Raw genomic sequence first — 22,183 nt, 5'->3', positions numbered from 1 at the left:
AATGTCCTCTGTCATCTTCCAAACCTCTGGGGGAGTGGGGAGGGTGAGAACAGTCAGGGCAGGCAGGGCTGCTCGAGGAGCAGTAAGTGCCCTGCCTTGCTGTAGCCAAAGCAAGCTGGGGGGCCTCCCTCTGATATTGTGTAGGGCATGGCTCCTGCTCCAGATTCAGGCTCTATCACCTCCAGCCTCTTTCAGGGAGCATGATTCTAGCCCCCCACCCCACCCCCATTCTTAAAAGGCTACCCCTTGCTCCCTATGCCTAACTCTTTCTATTGGAACCAAACAAGCCTGGGTTTGAAACTCAACTACCACTTTCTAGTACGTGGCCATGCACTACTTGCTGTTTTCAAGCCCAGTTCCCACGTCTGTAAACAGGGAGGTCACATCTGTAAAGCCTGCACCATAGGCAAGTTAGCTACTGATTCCGGGACCAAGTTAATGCTCAATAGTGGCCACATCGGTCCCCTCGACAACGGTCTCTGGGCCAATCTTTGGTCCTGACTCTCCTTGTCAGCATTCATCCTGGAGGTGGCATGGAAGCCGCCAGCACACCCACTCTGTGACCTGGGAGTAGGGCAGGAGTCGTGCTCCCGCTGTTCCCTGAGCCTCATCCTGGTCCCAGGCAACCAGCCAGCCCCACTACCTGGGCCAAGGAGTCCACCTCCCTCATGGTCAACCCCAGACCAGGCACCCACCCCTCTGAGGTTGGGGTTGATAGCAGGGCCGGCTGGGGGAGCTCCCTGCAGACAGGCACCCTGCCTCTCACCCCACTGCTCTTGGTGACCCCTTCTTGGTGATCTTTAACTCATCAACTCCGGTTAACAAACAAATGAAACCCAGCAACAGCAAAGGAAGCATTAAGCCAGTGGGGCCCACAGATTCAGAACAGAAAAATCCCCATTGTAACTTTTTTACTCCGTACTTGCTGGGGGGGTGGGGGGGGGCCAAGCATCCACACTCAGAAATGGGGACCCCTGGCACAGTCCTGAACCCTCATAATCCCTCAGTATGAGTTGCCCTTAGAGCTGGATCTGAATCAAACGGGGCCAGCTTATCTGCCAGACCCCTGCTCCCAACTTCAGGACCCCTCCCCTTCCAGCGTCCCCCTAGCTCACGGAGCGGGTGGGGGTGGACAGGGGGCTCACAGGCGGAGCCTGGGGAAGAGTGCTGGTGCTGGCTACAGGGGGTCTCTTGGGGTTGCTCAGAGGGACATACCCTCTTCCCAGGCCCAGGTCACCGCTGCCTGGGGCACAGGGCTCAGGTCTGGGTTTTCCCCGCCTTCGCAGACAGGCTGGCTCCTCCTTGTGCGTGCGGAAGGAGGGAGGCGGCTCTCCTCCCGGTCCCAGCCTCCGACCCACCGAGTGCGCGGCGGGAGCCAGGCCTGCGGAGTGCGGCGCGCCGGCCCCATGGCCCTGGACGTGGAGCAGCGGCTGGGCAGCCTCGCCGTCTTCACCCGCGACGACTTCGAGGGCGACTGGCGCCGGGTGGCCGGCGGGGCTTTCGGCCAGGTGTTCCAGGCGCAGCACAGGCGCTGGCGGACCCAGTTCGCCATCAAGTGCTCCCCTTGCCTCCTGCCAGACGCCACCAGGTACCTGTCGCCCCCCTCTCTTTTGGGAGGAGAAACTGAGGGCAGGGGCTCCGGCAGGGGCCATCGGGGTGAGATGGGATTGTCCCCTCGACCTTTCTAAACTCCAGCCAGCGGCCAGGTTCCCCAGGCTCAGCACGCGTTTGTCCTGTGACTGCATGCAGCTGGCACCACACCTGCTGGTGGAATCCAGAGGTCGCAGGGCAACAGGAATTACCCTCCAAACTGGTCCTGCCTCCTTCTTCCTGGCACCTTCTTCCTTCTGGGTGTCAGGGTGGCGAGGGCTGCTCTCGGTGGCCCTCCGCCACCCTCCTACCACCCTCAGCACCTCAGGGCGGCAGGGCTGGGCTGGCTGGGAGGCTGTGCCCTGCCCGGCTCTGTGATGCTCAGTGACCTAGGGAAGCAGTCCTCTCCCATGGCCGTCCTGGCCCTGCCCAGGAGTGCAGGATAGAGGAGGCCTGGGGGATGGCAACCCCGCCCAGGCCACTTGCTGGCTCTCACAGGCCCTGCTGGGAGGTCAGCCTGGAATGCTGCCATGTCTGTCCTCACCTTTGTCTCAGGCTTTCCCCCGCCCCCCCCCCCCCCACCACCTGCACCTCTTCCCACTGTTTCCACCATATCTGCCTTCTCCTGAGATGGGCTCCAGTCTCATTCCCACCTGATTTGCTAGTCCTGGCTGCGCACTTGTCCCCTGTACAGCCATGAAAGAGACGCTCGGATGCGAAGTTTGAGCATGAAACCCATGTCTTTCTCCCATGGCTCCTGGGCCTTCAACTAGAGGGCCTGGGAGGGAGCACTCTTGTTGGCATGGTATTTGGATGCTCTTTGTCCTGTTCTCTGTACCAGCTCCCAAGACACAGCCTCAAGTCCCACACATTCAAGCCCGTCCCTTCCTAATTCCCAGACCCCCACCTGCTTCAAGTGAGATAGCTCCAGACTCACCCACTTTCCCCCTTAACACCCGCCTGTTGCTTTGGGGTAGAGATAGATTATTCCAGGATTTGTCCAAACCATCTACAGCCTTTGAAGTGAAGAACAAAAGGGAACAGATGGCATTGGCAGACTGCATTGTTAGACACTGACAATAGCTTCTCCCACTTTCCTCCTAAGTCCCAGGAACTCCCTGGGTGGAACGGGGTGAGGGATTTGATGGTACTTAATGCCTGCCAAGCATGGAGTACTATCCTAGGAGTTTTACCTGTATTACTTCACTGGATCCTCCTTTCATCTCCTCATTCATTCATCCTCTTGGTGAATGCTTATTGCCCTACTATATGTCAGGCACTGTGCTAGACCCTATGGTATAATGATGAATACAACAGATACAGCCCAGTTCTCCTAGAGAACAGCCTGGAGGGACAAAGACATTAATCAGTTAACCGACATGTAAACTAAGTGTGTGCTGCTGTGAGAAGTATAACAAGGAAAGAGAGATGTATGGTTCTATGAGAGCTTATTAATAGCGCTTGACTGAGATCAGAAAAAGGCTTTCCTGAGGAGGTTACACTTGAGCTGATATGTGAAGGATGAGGATGAGTAAGTAGGTGAAGAGGAGAAAACTTTCCAGGAAGAAGCAACAAAGTGTCCAAAGGGCCCATGGCAGGAGGGGAATATTGAGTAAAGGGTGGAAAAGTGGCTGGAGTTGAGAGGGAGCAGTGGAGAGCTCTGAAGGCTTTGCAATCAGGTGGGGTTGGTGGTGACCGGGAGGAATTGATCAGGATTGCAGTGTGGAGAGTGGATTGGAAAGTTAGAGTGGATGCTGGTCCAGTTAGGACACTGTTCTCATTGTTCAGACAATGAGACCAACAATAGCACGCCTGGGCCTTGTCTGTCCCTCCGCTGCCAAAATAAACACTGCTGTGTTGTGATTGAGTGAAAGGGAGAGAGTATGCAATATTTAGGAGGTAAAAATCTGCTCAAGGTGGTGCCGGGTTGGCCATAGGGGTCACAACGAGGAAGGGAGTGTGAAGGTTAACTTGATGTCTGGCTTGCCCAAAGGAACAAGGGTCCACTAGAATGTCTATTCTGGGAGAGAGAGTCTGTGTCTGTCCTGTTCCCCACTCTCTCCCCAGTGCCTGGCACATAGTTGGTGTTCAGTAGTATTTGTTGGACTGTATTGTTGACAGTAAACAAGGGAAACATGAAAAGAGGCCCAGGTTTGGAGAGGAAGAGCATGAGTTCTGTTTTGTACATGTCAAGAAGAGTCATCTGGTAGCCTTCAGAGTAGAGGTCTGAGCTAACGATATTAACATGTGTGAGTCATTTGTTAAGTGTAATTGAAGCCAGGTCATGGATGACATTCATTCATGCTAAGTATTGAGTGAAGAAACCAAAATCTCTCCCTTCGTGGAGTTTATATTCTAATGGAGGAAGATAATAAATAAGTGAACAAGTAAATCAATAAATAATTTGATCTATGGCGCTTATAGCCACCTGATATTATCTTGTTTAAAATACCTAAGGAGAGTTGAGTAATCTGATCTTCCAAGAAAACATTTAATCTAGGAATATTAATTTGTTGGCCATCTGTGTATGGGGGATAAGGATTGCCACAGTTGGGGTAGGGTTGCTATTTTATATAGACTTGAAACCCTTACTAATTAGGTACTATTTGAGTAGAGATTTGAAGCAAAGAAGGAGCAAGCCATGTTAAGGAGAGGTATTCTAGGCAGAGGGAACAGCAAGTGCAAAGGTCCTAAAGTAGGAAGATGCTTGACATAATGGAGGAGCAGCAAGAGCAGAGTCAGGAAGGGAGTGATTAACAGGAAAAGGGATCAGGGATCTGTGTTTGGGGGCCGATCATGTGGGGCTTTGTAGGCTATTTTAAGAACTTTAGCTTTTACTGTTGTTGAGAAGAGGCCCCTGGAAGGTCCTGAGCAGAGTAGTGACATGCTCCGACTGCCATTTTGAAAATATCACTCTAGCTGCTGAGTTGAGAATAGATGGTGGAGGGTAAGGGAGAGAAGCAGAGAGGCCAGTTAGGAGACTTGGGCCAGGATGCCAGGGGGTAGAGGTCGTGAGAAATTATCAGATTCTTGCTATATTTTAAACGTAGAGCTGACAGGATGTGCTGAGGGACTGGTGTGGGAAGGAAAGAAAGAGAGGATTCAAGAATGACACCAAGACATTGAGGACTAGGAGGTGGAGGCCCCATTCACTGAGATGAGGGAGGAGCAAGAGTTCAGCTCTGGTCATGGTAAGTGTCAAATACTCAATTGGAGATGCTAAGATTGCCTAGAGACAGAATACAGAGTGAGAAGAAGAAGGGAGAGGGACTGGGGCTGGGCCTAGAGGGAGAGTACAGAGTGAGAAGAAGAAGGGAGAGGGCCTGGGACTGGGTGTAATGATCCAGAAGTAGGAAGAGGAGACCAGAACAAGAGGCAGAAATCCTGCAGAATGTTGGCACACAGCTGAAGTAAGTTAACATTTTGAGAAAAAGAGATTGAGAGATCTGACCCATAAACAGATAACTGAACATTGTTCATAGTCTAGATTCCAATGTGGGGTCATTGGTAACCATAGCAACAGCTGTTCAGTGAAGTCCTGAGACCAGAAACCAGATGAAAGAGGCCGGTGGGAGATAAGGAAAAGAGCAAGACCACAGGCAGGGCCAAGGCTTTCAAGAAGTCCGGTGTCCAGGGGAATTATGCAATTCCCGCTGTTCCAGTTCACAGTCCAGACACTGATGTGCAGAGCTTGCCTGCCCAGGGCATGCAGAGAGCAAGTGGTGAACCTGGGGTTTGAATCAGGGCACAGTGCCCTCGGATCCCTTGCTTTTTCCCACTTCATGACAGATGTCTCAGTTCCTGTGAACTCAGAGGACGCAAGGATTGACAGGTAAAAATATCACAGAGGTGACGGGGAGCTCTCTGGAACCACAGGGAAGTGGAGAGGAGAACGGGAGAACCGGGACTGGCCAGCCAGCCCACATTCGAGGAAGAGCAGGTGCCTCTTCCTGGAGTTCAGAAGTGTTTGGCTGGCTTCCCTCAGGGACCCCGTGAGCACATTGCCAGCAGCTTCTGACTGCAGTGCCAACACAGCTCTGCAAATACGCCACAGCTCTGATGTGAATTGTCTCGTTGAAGAAGCAACCAAAATGTCATTTCTCCCTAATCCTCATCCTGCAATTCCCAAACAATTCGTAGCAATTTGCATGTTCACTGCTCTGTGGACACATTCAGTGAAAAGAGCGACAGGGTTTGCAAATGCTTGTTTTCTAAGGCCTTCCCTTATGTCTTGACTTCTGTTAGATTCAACAAAGATATATTGTGCTGTGCATGGTAATGTGCTCTGGGGAGCACCTACACGCATCATATTACAGTTTCTCCTAACATGGGATACCATGCAGCCATTGAAGTTCTTGCTTCAGTGGCTGCAGAGAGAATAACAATGTAGGGAAGTGCTCAGGCTACGAGAACCAGCCCACACCATGTGGCGGAATGGGAGAAAGAGGAGGAAGGAGTGAAAGGGGGGAGGGAGACAGAGGCCTTGGAAATGTGTTGTAAAAGAATATACTAAAGTATTGACAGAGGCCAAATTTGGAAGGTTAGAATACTAACAATTTAACTTTTTTCTTTATAACTCTCTGTATTATCTAGATTTTCTACAGGGTGTATGTATTACTTTCATAATCAAAATGGCAATAAAAACATTTTAAAATGGAAGCAGGAGGCATAATATTGGTCCTCCAGGGGCTTGCAATCTACTGGGGGAGATATAGACAAAAGGCCAGAATTAATGGCAGGCTTTTTTGTTGTTGTTAATCCTCACCTGAGGATATTTTTTTCATTGATTTTTAGAGAGGGTGTAAGGGAGGGAGGGAAGGGGAGAGAAAGGGGAAAGAGAAAGTGAGAAACATCCATGCTAGAGAGACACGGCCAGGGCTGGGGATCAAACCTGTAACCCAGGTAGGTGCCCTTGAGCGGGAGTCGAATCCACAACCCTTCGGTGCGCATTCTGGTGCTGTAATTACTGAGCAACACTGGCCAGGGCTACCTTGCAAACTCCTTTACTTCCTGTCTTTTTTCCTGCTGGCCATCTAGAGCCTAACCCGTGTGTCCTCCTAGCCATCCTTCCAGGTCTCTCCTTCCTCCTATTCCACCTCATGAGCTCCCAAGCCTCCTCTGGGTCTGCACGGGCTGGCATCAAGCCTAGGTTGTGTGCAACTTCCCTGTGGTTCCAACTCTGCTAGTTGTTCTTGTAACGGGTAGTCACCTCCTTTCACCTCTCACTCCATCCCCCTCCACAGCTCTGATGTGAATTGCCTCATTGAAGAAGCAACCAAAATGGAGAAGGTCAAGTTTCAGCACATCGTGTCCATCTACGGGGTGTGCAAGCAGCCCCTGGGCATTGTGATGGAGTTCATGGCCAACGGCTCCCTGGAGAAGATGCTGTGCACCCACAGCATCTCCTGGCAGCTCAAATTCCGCATCATCCATGAGACCAGCCTGGCCATGAACTTCCTCCACAGCATCAAGCCACCTCTGCTCCACCTGGACCTGAAGCCAGGCAATATCCTCCTGGACGGCAGCATGCACGTCAAGGTAATTGCCCTGGTCAGCCTCTGCCCCCTTTAACTTTGGAGTCTCCTCCCGGTGGGCAGGATTATCTACCTGTCTGACTGGCCTGTCAAGAGCTTTAAGCAGTTTCCTTCATGGGTGAATACTGAAGGCAGCAATCACACCTAAACCAGTTGGGTGAGCAGTGGAACAGGTGCGTGAAGCCGGGGACCAGCTTCACGCCTGCAACAACCCTCTTTGGACCTCAGTCTCCCATTTCCGATGTGGGAAGAAAAATCTCTGTCCTTCCCATGCTTTGCTTCAGGTGGGGATGTGTGTAAATGAGATGCCCCTATAAAAGGTTATGATGGCCATTTTCTTTCAGTTCCTAAAATATGCCACTCTTTTTCTGCCCCAGGACTTTTTAAAAAATATAGTTTTATTAATTTCAGAGAGCAAGGAAGAGGGAGAGAGAGATAGAAACATCAATGATGAGAGAGAATCATTGATCAGCTGCCTCCTGCACACTCCCCACTGGGGATTGAACCTGCAACCTGGGCATGTGCCCTTGACCAGAATTGAACCTGAGACTCTTTAGTCCACAGATTGATGCTCCATCCACTGAGCCAAACCAGCTAGGCCTGCCCCAGGACTTTTGTATGTTCTGTTCCCATTGTCAGGAACAGCACTCCCCTCTCTTTCCTCCTCCCCCTGCCCCCTTTATCTAACAAAGGGCTAGTCATCTTTCTGTTCTCAGCTTAAACATCACTTCCTCAGGGAGGTTTTCCCTGATCCACCCTGCAGGCCCCTGTAAAATACCCTTATTACACCTCTGTCTCTTCATATTGCTAATTCCCATTGTAACTATATAATACTAGAGGCCTGGTGCATGAAATTCATGTGTGTGGGGGGGGGGTCCCTCAGCCAGGCCTGCACCCTCTCCAATCTGGGACCCCTCGGGGGATGTCCAACTGCCCCTTGCAATCCGGGACAGCTGGCTCCTAACAGCTCACCTGCCTGCCTGCCTGCCTGATCACCCCTAACCCTTCTGCCTGCCTGCCTGATTGCCCCTAACCACCTCTGCCTGCCTGATCACCCCTAACCACCTCTGCCTGCCTGCCTGATTGCCCCTAACTGCTCCCCTACCAGCCTGATCATCCCTAACTGCTCCACTGCTGGCCGGATCGCCCCTAACCACCTCTGCCTTGCCCTGCACCCGGGACCCATGATTCCCTCCTCTGGCCAGTCGCAGGCACCCGGACCTGGCCTTCCCTCCCTCTGGCTTGCCGCAGGCACCCAGGACCCGGGCTGGCTTCACCTAGGCTAGCCGCAGCCACAGGAGACCATGGGCGGGTGGCTTCACCTGGGCTGCAGCCGCAGGCACCAGGGACCTTGAGGCAGGTGGCTTGTCCCTCTCCCGGGCTGCAGGTGCTGGCACCCAGAACCACCAGGCAAATGGCTTGTCCTTCTCCCGGACCACAGCCTGGCTGATCCCCTTTCCTCTCTCATGAGCTCCTTTGTGCCTGGCTGGTCCCCATTCCTCTCTCATGAGCTCCTTTGTGCCTGGCTGGTCCCCTTTCCTCTCTCATGAGCTCCTTTGTGCCTGGCCGGTCCCCATTCCTCTCTCATGAACTCCTTTGTGCCTGGCTGGTCCCCATTCCTCTCTCATGAGCTCCTTTGTGCCTGGCTGGTCCCCTTTCCTCTCTCATGAGCTCCTTTGTGCCTGGCCGGTCCCCATTCCTCTCTCATGAGCTCCTTTGTGCCTGGCTGGTCCCCATTCCTCTCTCATGAGCTCCTTTGTGCCTGGCTGGTCCCCATTCCTCTCTCATGAGCTCCTTTGTGCCTGGCTGGTCCCCATTCCTCTCTCATGAACTCCTTTGCGCCTGGCTGGTCCCCTTTCCTCTCTCATGAGCTCCTTTGTGCCTGGCTGGTCCCCATTCCTCTCTCATGAACTCCTTTGTGCCTGGCTGGTCCCCTTTCCTCTCTCATGAGCTCCTTTGTGCCTGGCTGGTCCCCATTCCTCTCTCCCCAGCGTTGAATGTCTGAGCAGTTCCTGCACTAGGGTGCAAGGGTGTGATGGCCATTTGCATATTAGCTCTTTATTATATAGGATATGTGACACTGCTTCATTAGTGACTATACCCCTTCCTGAATAACCACTTGGGACAGGAGTGGGTGTGAGGGTTCTCATCTTTTCTATCTGCTGCCTCAACCTCAGTACCCAGCCGAACTGGCACTCAGTGACTGCTCACTCAGCATATGAATGAATTAATGGATGGAAGTAAAGAGGGGGTGCATATATATCTGTGGTGTAAATGCTTCGGGACCTGTGGAGATGGGATGGACAGAAGCTCACCAACGAGCAACTTTGTCCATAGTCCCTCTGGATGAAGGCAACACCTCCCAAGTACGTTCTATGCCAGGCATTGCTCGAAGTGCTTTTGGCTTATGTACTCATTTAATGTTCATAATAGCACTGTGAGTTAAGGACTCATTATTTCAGGCTTATAGATGAGGAAATGGGCTCTGAAAAGATAAGGTCCTCCAGATCACTGTGGGAGAGCTGGGCTGGGAAGGGGAGAGAAACAGTTCTATGAAGGCAAGACTGTTGCCCCCGTCCTCACCCCGGGCTTCCTCCCAGATTTCGGACTTTGGCTTGTCTAAATGGATGGAACAGTCAACCCGGATGCAGTACATCGAGAGGTCGGCTCTGCGGGGCACCCTCAGCTACATGCCCCCTGAGATGTTCCTGCAGAGGAACATGGCCCCAGGACCCAAATACGATGTGTACAGGTGAGAGGGGGGCTGGCCCCATCTCCATACCCAGGAAGTAGCTTGTCAAAGCCTTGCCTGGACCCAGGGCCCAAAGGACAGGGTAGGGCAGGGATGAGGTCTGCCTTCCCTGCCCCCATGGGAGGGGGAGGCATGGAGAGAGACTCTGGATGGAGAGGATTTGCCTGGGATTGTGTGGCCCATGGGGCCCCCTGACCAGGAACACTTTCCCCATCTGCAGCTTCGGGATTGTCATCTGGGACGTCCTCACTCAAAAGAAACCATACTCAGGTAGCAGACGGCAGTGGGACCCTCAGATGGGGTCCTGGCAGGGGTTGTGGGAGGGCTGAGGGTTCATGGGGACAAGGCCAGGGCAGGTTTGTGTTGTGGGGAACTCTTCAGGGATTCCCATCCATACCCACCTTCCTTCCTCCCCTACTTTCCAGAGCTCACCTTACAGTGAAAGGTGGGGTGAAGGTCAGCCCAGGCCAGGCTTTTTGCTCTCATTCCTGTGCTCCTCCCTGCACCTCCCACTCCCACCCTGCTGCCGAGAATGTCAGGGAAACAGACTGTCAGGAAACTGGGATAACCCAGTGGAGCTGAAAGTGAAGTTCACCATTAGGCCTATTGGTCAGCCTTGCTATCTTTGGACAGCAAAGGTCAATAGGGTGGGGTCATGTCTGGTCTTGGGTTGGGAGGTGGCTGAGGTTGGACCAGAGACTTAGAACCTAAAGTGGACCTGCAATCCAGCTGTTTACTCCCCATGCATTCATAGGGGCCCTGCTGGGTGCACCACCCTGTGGGGATCCTCAGAGCCCCCCTCCTGCCCAGCCCCTCTGCCCACCCTCCCCCCCAGCGCCCTGCCTTCTAGCACCCACACTTCCTGGGCTCCTCTCGCAGGCCTCAATATGATGAACATCATCATCGGAGTGGCTACGGGCATGAGGCCCTCCCTACAGTCTGTCTCTGATGAGTGGCCAGGGGAGGCCCAGCAGATGGTGGACCTGATGAAGCGCTGTTGGGACCAGGACCCCAAGAAGAGACCCTGCTTTTCAGGTTCTCACCTGCCTGGCCTGCCCAGGGAATGGGGAGTAGGGCGGGGCTGGGGTGGGAGGGGTCAGGAGAGGAAGTGGAGCCCCAGGCCACTCTGAGGGTTCTGCAGAGAGGCCTGGGGGCTCTGGGCAGCATGCAGTGCTGGGAAGGGGTTGGGGTTCAGGGCAGCTGGGCACTGGGGCAGGTGCGCGGGGGCGAGGGGGCAAGGGGTGGGGGGGGCGGGGGGTCTGACCTCTGGGAGTTGCCCTGAGCCTGTGGGAGGTGCTTAGAAGCCCTTATTGCGGGAAGGCAGCTGGGCCTGGCTCTGCTGCTTCTGAGTTCTCCGGGTACTACTTACTGTCGCCATTGTAAATGTGCCCAGACCAGGAGCTCACTGAGCAAACATGCACCTAGGCGTGAGTGTGAGCACTTAGAGTTCACCTAGTCCTCCCTTCATCTGTGAAGAAGGACTGACTCTCAGAGGTCAGTGACCTGCCACGTGGCCCCGCTGAGCGAGGCTGGGACCGATCTTTCCTGCTTCCGGGTGCACATGTGTGATGTGTGTGAGCCCAGGAACAGAGGTGGGGGCGGGGGCACAGGAAGCGTAGCGTATCCACAGTGGCGGAGGACTGCTAGTCTGCCTGTGGCTTCCTTCCTTTCTCTCTCTCTCTGGTGAAGCAGACATCACCGTTGAGACGGACCTGCTGCTGTCGCTGCTCCAGAGCCCTGTGACAGACCCCGAGAGCGAGGCCCTGGCCAGGAAGGTGTCCTGCAAGCCGTCTCTCCGCTGGCCCCGGGAGGTGGGTGTGGTGGCTGGGCGTGGTCTGTGGCAGGCAATGGGGGTGGTGTACAGGTGTGGCCCTCACAAGGCCGCCTGGCTGAAGGGGAAGTGGGGACCCAGCCCTCATTGTGCCAGGGGTCCCGTTTCCCTAAGTATGCCAAGGTTCTCTAGGGCTAGTGGTGGGCGTGGCCTCTCTCAAATGTGTGGGATGAAGCAGAGGCCTGCCCTGCAGGGGGAGACCTCAGCTCGCCCAGGCTTCCCCACCCTGGACATCGGCACCATCACTGTTCTCCTGTCCATTCCCTGACTTGCGAGCCAGCCACGGTTGGTGTAGGCCAGTGGTCAGCAAACTGCGGCTCGTGAGCCACATGCGGCCCTTTGGAACCCTTGAGTGTGGCTCTTCCTAAGCCTTAGGAGTACCCTAATTAAGTTAATAACAATGTACCTACCTATATAGTTTAAGTTTAAAAAATTTGGCTCTCAAAAGAAATTTCAATCGTCGTACTGTTGATATTTGGCTCTGTTGACTAATGAGTTTGCCGACCACTGGTGTAGGCTCCCGGCTGAACCCACACAGCCACCCTGCTTGCCATGTGGCCCAAGGGGAAGTCAAGGCCCTGGGGCACCTTTTTCTAGCAGTCTCCCTGATCAGGTTTTCCTTTAGACACAGGTGGTGGTGGGAGTGGCTAGGAGGGGGGTCTCTGAGCACCTGGGGGATGTGAGTCCTACCCCTGAAGGACAGTACTGGGGAGAGGGAAGGAGTGGCGGACGGCATGGACCAGAACGGCCCTGCTGATCCACCCTGGGTCTCTGGTTCTCCCTCCCCAGGTCAGTGAGGAGGTCAGCCAGGAGCTCACAGACAGCGGTGAGTCCAGAATGCACATCGGGAGCCAGAGAATTCGCGGGGAAGAGAAAACCACACCATTTCCCCAGCCTCCCAGGCCCCCTCTCACCCCCACCCCCCAGGAATTAGAGAATGAAAAAAAAAAACACCAATGCCTGGGCCATCTAGACCAGTGGTCGGCAAACTGCGACCCCTGAGTGTGGCTCTTCCACAAAATACCACGTGCGGGCGCGCACGTACAGTGCGATTGAAACTTCGTGGCCACACTCAAGGGGCCAAAGAGCCGCATGTGGCTCGCGAGCCGCAGTTTGCCGACCACTGACCTAGACTAACGAAATCAGAATCTTGGGATGCTGGGGAGTGGTGGGGAGGGCAATCTGTCTTCACAATGGTAATATGAGGTGGGTGTTGTTTGTGTCCCCTTCAAGGATCAGGACCTGGAGGCTCAGGGTCAGAGTTGGCTCAGGGCACGTGATGCTGAGCCGTGGGTCAGGATTTGCACTCAGGCCTTGCCGCCCGTTCTCAGGGGAAGAACTGCAGAGACCTGGGTGTCAGGAAAGCTGCTTCTCTAGCCGCTGCCCCCCTCTCCCCCCGGGAGGTACTTCAGGAGGCAGAAGGGTGGCTGAGATGACCTCTGGGCAGGTCAAGGTTCTTTTCAACCCCACCTCTCTCCCAGCAGACTTAGGAGGCGACTTGAAGCGGGTCCTGCAGCTCTCGGACAGTGAGAGCCTGGTCCCCAGCGATGAGGAGCTGCGCATCTACGAGAACAAGGTCACCCCCCTCCACTTCCTGGTGGCGCAGGGCAGCGTGGAGCAGGTGAGGCTGCTGCTGGCCCATGAGGTCGACGTGGACTGCCAAACGGCCTGCGGCTACACGCCCCTGCTCATTGCCGCCCAGGACCAGCAGCCTGAGCTGTGCGCCCTGCTCCTGGACCACGGGGCCGACGCCAACCTGGCCGATGAGGACGGCTGGACTCCGCTGCACTTCACAGCCCAGAATGGGGACGACCGAACCGCCCGCCTGCTCCTGGACCACGGGGCCCGCGTGGATGCCCAAGAGCATGAGGGGTGGACCCCATTCCACCTGGCTGCACAGAACAACTTTGAAAATGTGGCGCGACTTCTGGTCTCCCGTCAAGCTGACCCCAACCTGCGGGAGGCCGAGGGCAAGACCCCTCTCCACGTGGCCGCCTACTTTGGCCATGTCACCCTGGTCAAGCTGCTGACAGGCCAGGGGGCTGAGTTAGATGCTCAGCAGAGAAACCTGCGGACACCACTGCACCTGGCCGTGGAGCGAGGCAAAGTGAGGGCCATCCAACACCTGCTGAAGAATGGGGCGGCCCCTGATGCCCTTGACCGGGATGGCTACAGCCCACTGCACACCGCAGCCGCCAGGGGCAGGTACCTTATCTGCAAGATGCTGCTCAGGCATGGGGCCAGCCTCGAGCTGACGACCCAGCAGGGCTGGACACCCCTGCATCTAGCAGCCTACAAGGGCCACCTGGAGATCATCCATCTGCTGGCTGAGAGCCATGCAGACTTAGGGGCTCCCGGCAGCATGAACTGGACCCCCCTGCACCTGGCTGCCCGCCATGGGGAGGAGGAGGTAGTGGCAGCGCTGCTGCGATGCGGGTCTGACCCCAATGCTGCCGAGCAGTCAGGCTGGACACCCCTCCACCTGGCGGTGCAGAGGGGCAGCTTCCTGAGCGTCATCCATCTCCTGGAGCACCACGCAGACGTCCATGCCCGCAGCAAGGGAGGCTGGACTCCTGCCCACCTAGCCGCCCTGAAGGGCAACATGGCTATCCTCAAAGTGCTGGTCAAAGCTGGTGCCCAGATGGATGTCCAGGCTGGGGAGGGCTGCACACCCCTGCAGCTGGCCCTCCGGAGCCAAAAGCAGAGCGTCACCACCTTCCTGGAGGGCAAGGAGCCTTCGCTGGCCGTTGTGGGCAGTGCTGAGCCTAGAGACCAGACCGAAGTATAGACACCTGGGCTCTCCTCACCATGAGGACGAGGGGTTGGTGAAGTGCACTGGGCTTCTGGCAGGGCCCCTTCCCTGAACTTGCCACCTAGTCCCCTGCATGATGGAGGGACAGGAAGAGGCACGCTGAGGTTGCAGCCAGGGAGGGGCCCTGGCTTGGAGAGGTCCTTCAACACCTCCCCCAAGTGCGAGTCCAGCAGACCCAGCCTCCTCCTCCTGTACCTGGACTCGAGCCCCCAAAGTGAATTCCCTTCTCATTCCCAAGACTCCTGCCACCGTTAGCCAGCTGCCCCTGGGCTCACAGGGCCCTTTGCATCTCATGAACCCACTCTGAGGACAAAGGCACAGAGGAGACAGAAGTGCTCCCCCAGCTCAGGTCTGTGTAACTTGGCCCCTTACCTGGGTGGGGCCAGGAGATCCAGACACCTGCACTTCGTACAAGGGCGGGAGCTGAAAGTCCAGAAGACATTCTGCTCATCATGTACCGGCCAGCCGCCCTGCTGCTGCACTGACCACACCTTCGCCGTGGCCTGGTCCCTCTTGGAGGGAAGGAAGGTGGTGCTCCACTTCCCACAAGGGATGCTGTGTGGACGCTCAGTTCCTGGTCTCCCTGACCACCCTTCGCTGTGTCCACTTTGTGTGGCTAAGTTCAAACCCTAAAGTCAATAAAGCTGTGATTTGAGTCTCCCCCTTAGAGATAGACTGGCCTGTGGAGCCTGGCTGTACAGGGGCCAGTAGTGTGAGATGGGGTGTACGTGTGCGTGTAAGATCCATGTGTATGAGTTCACACGAGGAGGCCCAGGGGCCAGGAGGAGGGGTTGCTGGGCAGGAGGAGGTTATCTGGGTTCCATGGCGCTTACCGGGCAGGCCTTTCCTGTGCAGCAGCAGCGGAGAGCTCTCCTGTGACCACAGCGTGGCCACCTTAGCTGGCCGGGCCTGGCCTGCTGGTTATGGGGCAGGTTGGGACAGGGCTGGGGCTGCTCACACTAGCCTTGTGTGACCGAACGCTGGCTCAGCGGTCGGCTGGCATCTGCTTCCTCTCTGGCTCTGCCAGGGCTGGCAACCCTTGGAAGGGGGTGGAGTGGGGCTGTGGTGGGGGCAAGACAGGTGACCTAGGGGTCCCATCTGCCCTCTCGACCTTTCCACACTGCTGGAGCAGCCCCTCCACTCAAGGGTGTTTTGTGGTTGTCAGAGAAAAGGAACCTTCTGCCCCAACTAATGGCCAGCTCCATCCTCAGCCAGTTGGCAGGTCCACCTTTGCCTGCCACCCTCCCCGGCTGCATGCAGCGCCCTTAGCTGGCAGGCTCACCTCAGTGTGGCCTGAGGGCGGCAAAGCAGACACCTGTTGCCCATGTACATGCCAAGCTCATGCGTCATCTTCAGCAGAGCTGGGAGCATCTCGTCTCCCATCCTGTGGTCTCTGGATTGTGGTGCCAGCTCATGGGTCCCAGACACTTCACCCCACCATGCCGCAGCCTAGAGCCCCACAGAGACCCCGGCAGCTCTGAGCTGGGTGTGCCCTAGCACACTAGAATCTCCCGGGGGAAGTGTGTGAGGGGGTTGTTAGAGCGGCTTATTAAATATCTGGCGCTACCCAGAGTCTCCGGGACAGCATCCAGGCGTTAGGTGGAGAGCAGCCAGGGCTGAGAACACCCACCAGGGGGCGACCTGTGGCTTCTCTCTGCCATTCCTTAGGGATCCAGGAAGACAGACACTGGCCTGCAGCCCTTTCCTCTCCTGGTAGGATGAGTGGGGAGTCCTGAGGACGGGGGCAGGGGGCACTGAGCAAAAGGTTCCATCCTCCTGCTCCTTGCTAGCCTCTTGGCCCATTCTCCTTGTTCTCCCTGAGACTAAGCCTGAGGCACGGCTTGGAGTTCAAAATGTCCCGGGAGTCCTGTCTTCCCCAGAACGCGCTGGAGTGGAAGAGGGAAGGGGCGGGGCTCCGTGCTGTTTGCCTCTTGCGCCCTGAGGTCTGGGTCTGGCTCCCAGTGGAGGGTTGGGAGTGAGCGAGAGAAGGGATGTGGGCTACATATTCACACCAGCGGAGCCCAGATTGATCCCCGGGAGTGGTCGGGAGAGAGCCGCAGAGGAACAGGGGTGTCTGTCTTACTCTATTGGAAAGGGTTTGAGGAAACACCTTGAAATAAAGGAGTTAGAAGAGTTAGGTCATCTTTCTGCACTTACTGTCCTATGGATGGCAGGGATCTCATGAGATTCGGACAAGACTATCTCTAGGAAATCATTTCAACCCTGAGGATCCCAGGGCCCAGGCTGAGGTCCTAAGACCCCTGCTTCCGCTACTTCTTTCCTCCGAGAGATAACGGAGCTGGGGGTTTTAGTCGGGCTCCGGCCAGCACCGCCCTTCATCGCCTGCTAGCACCTTCTTGTCTCTTTCCAGCCCCCCCTTTCCAGGCAGACCCAGCATCCACCTTGAGTCCGGACACAGACACACATAGCGTCCACCCTGCACCCACTTCAACAGCTGCCTCCTAGAGTTTCCTAGGGATGGTTAGGGTTGGATGTTAGTGAGGCCCTTGAAATCCCCAAGGAGAGGGTGTCCAGTTGAAGTGCAAACCGTGTAGGGAGATTGGGGTTGAGGAGGATAGGAACGTCTCAATCTCCACTTGGATGTGATATTAACCTTTTAAGCTCGCCGTGGCCCAAACTGAGCATTCCCTTGCCCTCCGCCAGCCTGCTCCTCACCCTTCCTCCCTCCCATTAGGGGAAGGTACCTAAACTCCTAGCCTAGGAGTTATTGTAGACCAGCCTGCCCCACAGAACTTCCTGGGAGGGTGGAAACGCTCTCTGTCTGAGGCTGTTCAAGAGGACAGCCACCAGGTCCGCGTGCTGCTGTGAGCATTTGAAATGTGGCTGGTGCAACTGAAGGAGCACATTTTCCACGTCAGTGAGTTAAATGTAAGCATCCACAGGGCAGTCCGTACTCTTCAAGATCCAGCGTGCCTATCCCCACCCAGGAAGCCTTCGCTGACTGCTGGCTAAGAGGGTCGCTCTGTATCTACGACCCCGCAGTGAGGTGCAGAGAGCGCCTTCCCTCTCTGGATGAGCGCATCCCTGCCCGTGCTTACTTCTGCATCCCAGCCCTCTAGGCATGCCATCCAGGCCTACTGACTCCGATGATGGCTGCGGGGTTGTTGCTGTAAAGTAAGAGACAGAGGGTGGTGGCTAAGCTGGACTGAGGCTGGGGAGGGAAGCTCGGGCGGCCTGGGATGTGGGGAGACACGGGCTTTGAAGACAGGTGGACCTGGATGCCAGTCCTGCCTGCCACCTGCTAGTGGTGACTTCAAGTTGCTGGAACTTTCTGAGCCTGGTGCACAGCCACAGCCAGCAGCTTATCTCACTGGTGGTGGTCACAGGAGAATCAGAGCCTTGTGGGTCGGAAGGGGGAGCAGTTAGCAAGCGCTCAACATGTTCGCTTCTTGCAGTTTCTCCCAAGTCAGAGGAACTTTTCTCTTGGAGGGGGGCTCCGACAAGCCAGCTTTGGGGAGCCTTTTGGCGGATGCTCAGAGGAGCCACTGCTATTTCCCGTTGCTGGCCCACCCTGGGGAGGAAGGGGCCGCGTGCTGCAGGGCAACGTGCTGCAGGGCAGCATGGCACCACCTGGGACACACCTCAAGGCGCATCAGGCCAGCTGCAGGGCGGGGAGCCCACTGTGGGCCGTGCCCGCTGCCACGTAGCCCCAATGACCATCCATAGATGGGATTACCCTGAGCTCTGGACCCAGCCAGTGGGCTTAGCGTAAGCAAAGCGGGGGAGCCGTGTCTGCATCCACCACGGGGGGCGGGGCCAGGGCTGGCTTGGTCCCAACTCGGTCTTCAGCCGGGCAGCGCAGTGAGGGCTCAGCCTGCCCGGAGAAGGGCCGGAAGGTAATACAGGCGAGGGCAAAAATGGGCATACAATTGTTGGCATGGGCAATAACACAATAGTTAGTAAATAATAATACAAGAATAAACCCTGTGTTTCAAGTACTCACACTGTAAACCTCCTGTTGTCCACCGCAGTACAGAGGCTGTGGGAGGGGTGGGCCCCGCGCTTGGGTGCGTAGCAGGACTGGGGTCAGGTCGGCCTTTCGGGCTAGGGGTCACAGAGCAGCACTAAACCTGGCACGTGTCTCCTCCCGGCAGTTTCCGCCCTCTCTTGCCCACCCCAGGCTTTCCCAGCCCTGGATGGGGGGGGGGGGGGGGGCGCGGCCAGAGCCTGGCCTCCACAGACCACGCTCTCAGGGGGTGGACAGGGCGGAAAGTTTGGAGTTGAGCCTCATCAGAAAAACCCAGAAGATCTGCTGCCAGAGCTTTGTTCCTACCAAATCCCAGCCCCTCCCCGTACCTGACCCGTCCCTCACTTCACCAGCAGCAGCTGCCCCCAGATGCCAGGTAGGCTGCCTCCCTCGCTCCAGCCACACACACACCTCCAGGTTTCGGGACAGAAGCCAGGTGTGCAGACGGGAGAAAGCCCACACAAGGGCCGTGGCCCTGCAGCGTTGCTGGTGGACATGAGGCCCCTCCCGCCACCCTCCAGGCCGCATGCTCTGCCAGCAGCTCACACCAGCTTTACGGCAGAGCTGGGGTAGGAGAGGGAGTGGGAAAGTGTTCTTATCACCGCCCCCTTCTCCCTGACCCAGAACCCTAAAAAGCCAGGGTGGGACCCCCCCTTGGAAGATGGTCTGCTCTCTCGCCACCAGCTTCTGCTTCCCCGGAACCCCAGGACCAGAGCCAGGGCAGCTGGTTGGCAGAGACCTTCAGAAACGGGTGCCCTGACTTGCCCCTGGCTGCTGAAGCCACACTAGACGCTGTGCCCCTGCCAAGCACCCCCCCCACACACACACACACACACTCATTTGCTGTAGCAGCTGGTCACAGGCACCCCAAGGATGGCCCCTGAAAGCCTAGTCCGGAATGGGTTTCTTTCTCTACCTCCCTTTTTAAAAATGCTCTGTCCATACAAGCCTCCTCCCACTTTGCTCAGGGCTGGTCAGGAAGTGGGTGGAACGGACAATGTAAGACAATAGTCAGAAGACTGGGTTCAAAGGCCAGCCTGCCACCCAGGCCACCACCCTCTATCCCAGGAGTATATGGACCGTCCCCTGGAGGTGTGAGGACAGGGGTCACGTGGGGCCAGGCCCCCTATGGCCCTGCCTAGATGGGAGTCAAAGCCACAGACACAGCCTGGGCCCTAGGGCTGGAAGGGCAGGGCAGCGGTGGGCCACAGTCTGGGCAAGGCATCCCTGGGACAGGGGTGGTGTGGGAAGGGATCAGAGAAGTGGGCGCATTTCCAATGTCCCCAAGGCCGGCCAGTCCTCACGTCCTGGTTGCTGGCAATTGGCTGCCCCTGTCCGCAGGCCACAGGAAGCAGGGTCAGCAGTCGCTTCTCTCGGGGGCCTCCTGATCTGCCATTCAGGAAGTCCTCTAATTCCCTACCTCCTTGCTCCAGGCCAAGGCCCACCGGGGCTGCTGCATCCCACGGCATCGTTGCCACTCGGAAAACGGTGCCCTGGTGCTGGGTCTCCACACCCAGCCAGAGCTCTGCCCGGGGATGTGGAGCTCTGCCATTACCTTGTGATTCATGCCCATTGTCCACTGTCCCGTGAGCTTCGAGAAGGCAGGGACCCTGTCCACCTTCTTCACCATTTTATTCTCAGTACCTTGCTCAGGGCCTGGAGCACAACAGTGGCTCAATAAACATTCGCTAAGACAACAGCTGGGTGGATGGATGGATGGATGGATGGATGAAGAGATAGAGTTTTTCTTGCACCATTTGCCTTCTCAATGCTCAGGACATCTCCCCAGCCCTTGGCCACCTGGGACTCCTCAGGAACCCCCAGGGGAAGAATAAGGGCCAAAGCTTTGAAGACTCACAGCCACGTGCGGGCACCTGAGAGGACACAGGCGGTTGCCCCACCGCGTCTGAGCAGAGAGGCCTGCTCCTTAGGAGCGCCTCCTTGCCATGCTCTGGGGGAGGTGGGGGGCCTGCACCTGCTATCAAGGCAGATGGATGCTTCTTTGACTAAAAGTCAGTCTACAAAAAAGACAGGCACAGGGGAAAGCAGAGAGAAGAGAGAGTCAGAGGTCGGGAGCCTGCCCAGCCTCCGGCTCCCTTTCCGCCCTTGCTGTCAAGGCAAAGGGGCCATGCCAGGACCTCCTGGGAAAGAGCCAGAACCTGGGCCGCCCCCTTCCACCTTGGAGTTCCTGGGCCCCACACTCATTCCTTTGCCCCTGAAGTACTGAGGGGGGAAGGGGTGGGGCCCAGCCCGCCCCCTGCCCACTCTAGCTGTCAGTCTGCTGTCTGGCAGAGAGTTGAAGCTGCATGACAGCTGTAGGCACTTTCCCGTCCCTCCTCCCGCCCATGCCTGCCCTATTCCCCTCTCCTCCCTGCCACAGCCCCTCCGAGCTGCTCTGAGGCGGCCTCCCTCCCCTCTCCTTCTCTCAGTCCTTTCCTCCTTCTCTCCCTTCCTTCCTTCCCACTTTCCTCTCTCCCTCCCTTTGTCATCTCTTCCAATAACCACATCTGATAAACCCATATGATCTCATAAGATTTCTAATGACAAGATGAGCTTTTCATCTCCATCCAGGTCAAGATCTTTTGCAGACTGAGTGTGTGGTGTGGGTGAGCGTGTGCTGTGGGTATGTTGGCTATGGTGTGGGTGTCAGCAGCTGAGAGGCCCTTGGCGCTTCTAGCCCCCTTGGGATCTGGTGCCTCCCCCAGAAGGTGGGCACTGGGCTATCGAACCCCCAGCAAGATGAGGGACTGTTTTGCCCTCCTCTGGGATCCGGGTGCTCCTGGGGACAGGAGCCTCTCCCAGAGCTCAGGGCCACGTTCAGGTTCAAGGAGAAGATCCCAGTCCATCATTAAGTGTTCAGGGCAAGCTAAGTGCTCCGAACTTCGGTGCTAAAAATATTGCATTTAGCATGCAAATTATGCCCTGACAGCTCCCGAGCTGGGCCGTGGGTGCCGGCTCCTTGTTTGTCATCACTGCTGTTATTCTCAAGAAGTTGAGAATATTTCTTCTTCATGGGGTTGTTTCTCTTGCTGGGTCATGGCCCCAGAAGGCTCGGAGCTGTGATTGGATTGGAGGCAGAGGGGAGGGACCAGGCCACGTCCTTCAGGGCCTCCCTGCTTCCTGAACTTGCCCTAAACAGGGCCCTGACGTGACACGGAAGAGGGGCAAGGGGCAGACAGACACAGCACAGCGGCACCGCGAAGGCCACCTTCTCCACGGAGCCTTTGCCCTGGGGGGCGAGAGGGCTGAGGATCGATCCTCCGGGGTGCTGGGCCCTGGAGCGGGGGAGCGGGATGTGGGGACAGCCTGGCTCCCCTCTGGCAGCCCCTGTCAGTCTGGCGATTAGGGGAGCCCACAGTGTGCTTGGGAGTCCCACGGGAAATGTTCTTGCCTCCATCTTGGCTGATGGCTGAGGGTCAGGGCCACCCAGTAGCAGGACGGAGGGCACTCAGCGGCTTGAGAGGAGAAGGCGGGAGGAGGGGAGACACAGGTACACACACCTCCCTGGTCCTCCAGGGGCCTCTTCCTTTCTTCTTTCCCCCACCCTTTCCTGGAGGGTGTGCAGGGTGCCTCTCCACCCTCCCCGCACAGACACAGGGCTTGGCTGCCTCTGAGGCGAAGGACAAGGTGGTGCCGTGCCCATTGGCACCGTGTCCGTCCCCAAGGGGCCGCCAGG

At 56.6% G+C, this 22,183-nt stretch overlaps 1 protein-coding gene across 1 annotated transcript; it reads left to right on the top strand.

Annotated features, from left to right (window-relative positions):
- Positions 1–1,406: 1,406 nt before the first annotated feature.
- Positions 1,407–14,495, top strand: ANKK1 (ankyrin repeat and kinase domain containing 1; the record flags this gene model as incomplete). The annotated part of the gene is made up of 8 exons (XM_081100221.1): positions 1,407–1,588; positions 6,834–7,128; positions 9,725–9,876; positions 10,097–10,146; positions 10,756–10,911; positions 11,569–11,687; positions 12,497–12,533; positions 13,192–14,495. 8 exons carry the CDS (start codon positions 1,407–1,409, stop codon positions 14,493–14,495), a joined length of 2,295 nt encoding a protein of 764 aa, XP_080956347.1.
- Between the last annotated feature and the right edge of the window lie 7,688 nt (positions 14,496–22,183).

The sequence above is a fragment of the Myotis nattereri genome (assembly GCF_964212035.1).
Source record: "Myotis nattereri genome assembly, chromosome: 9".
NCBI lineage: Eukaryota > Metazoa > Chordata > Mammalia > Chiroptera > Vespertilionidae > Myotis > Myotis nattereri.
This window is presented reverse-complemented; position numbering and strand designations above follow the sequence as displayed.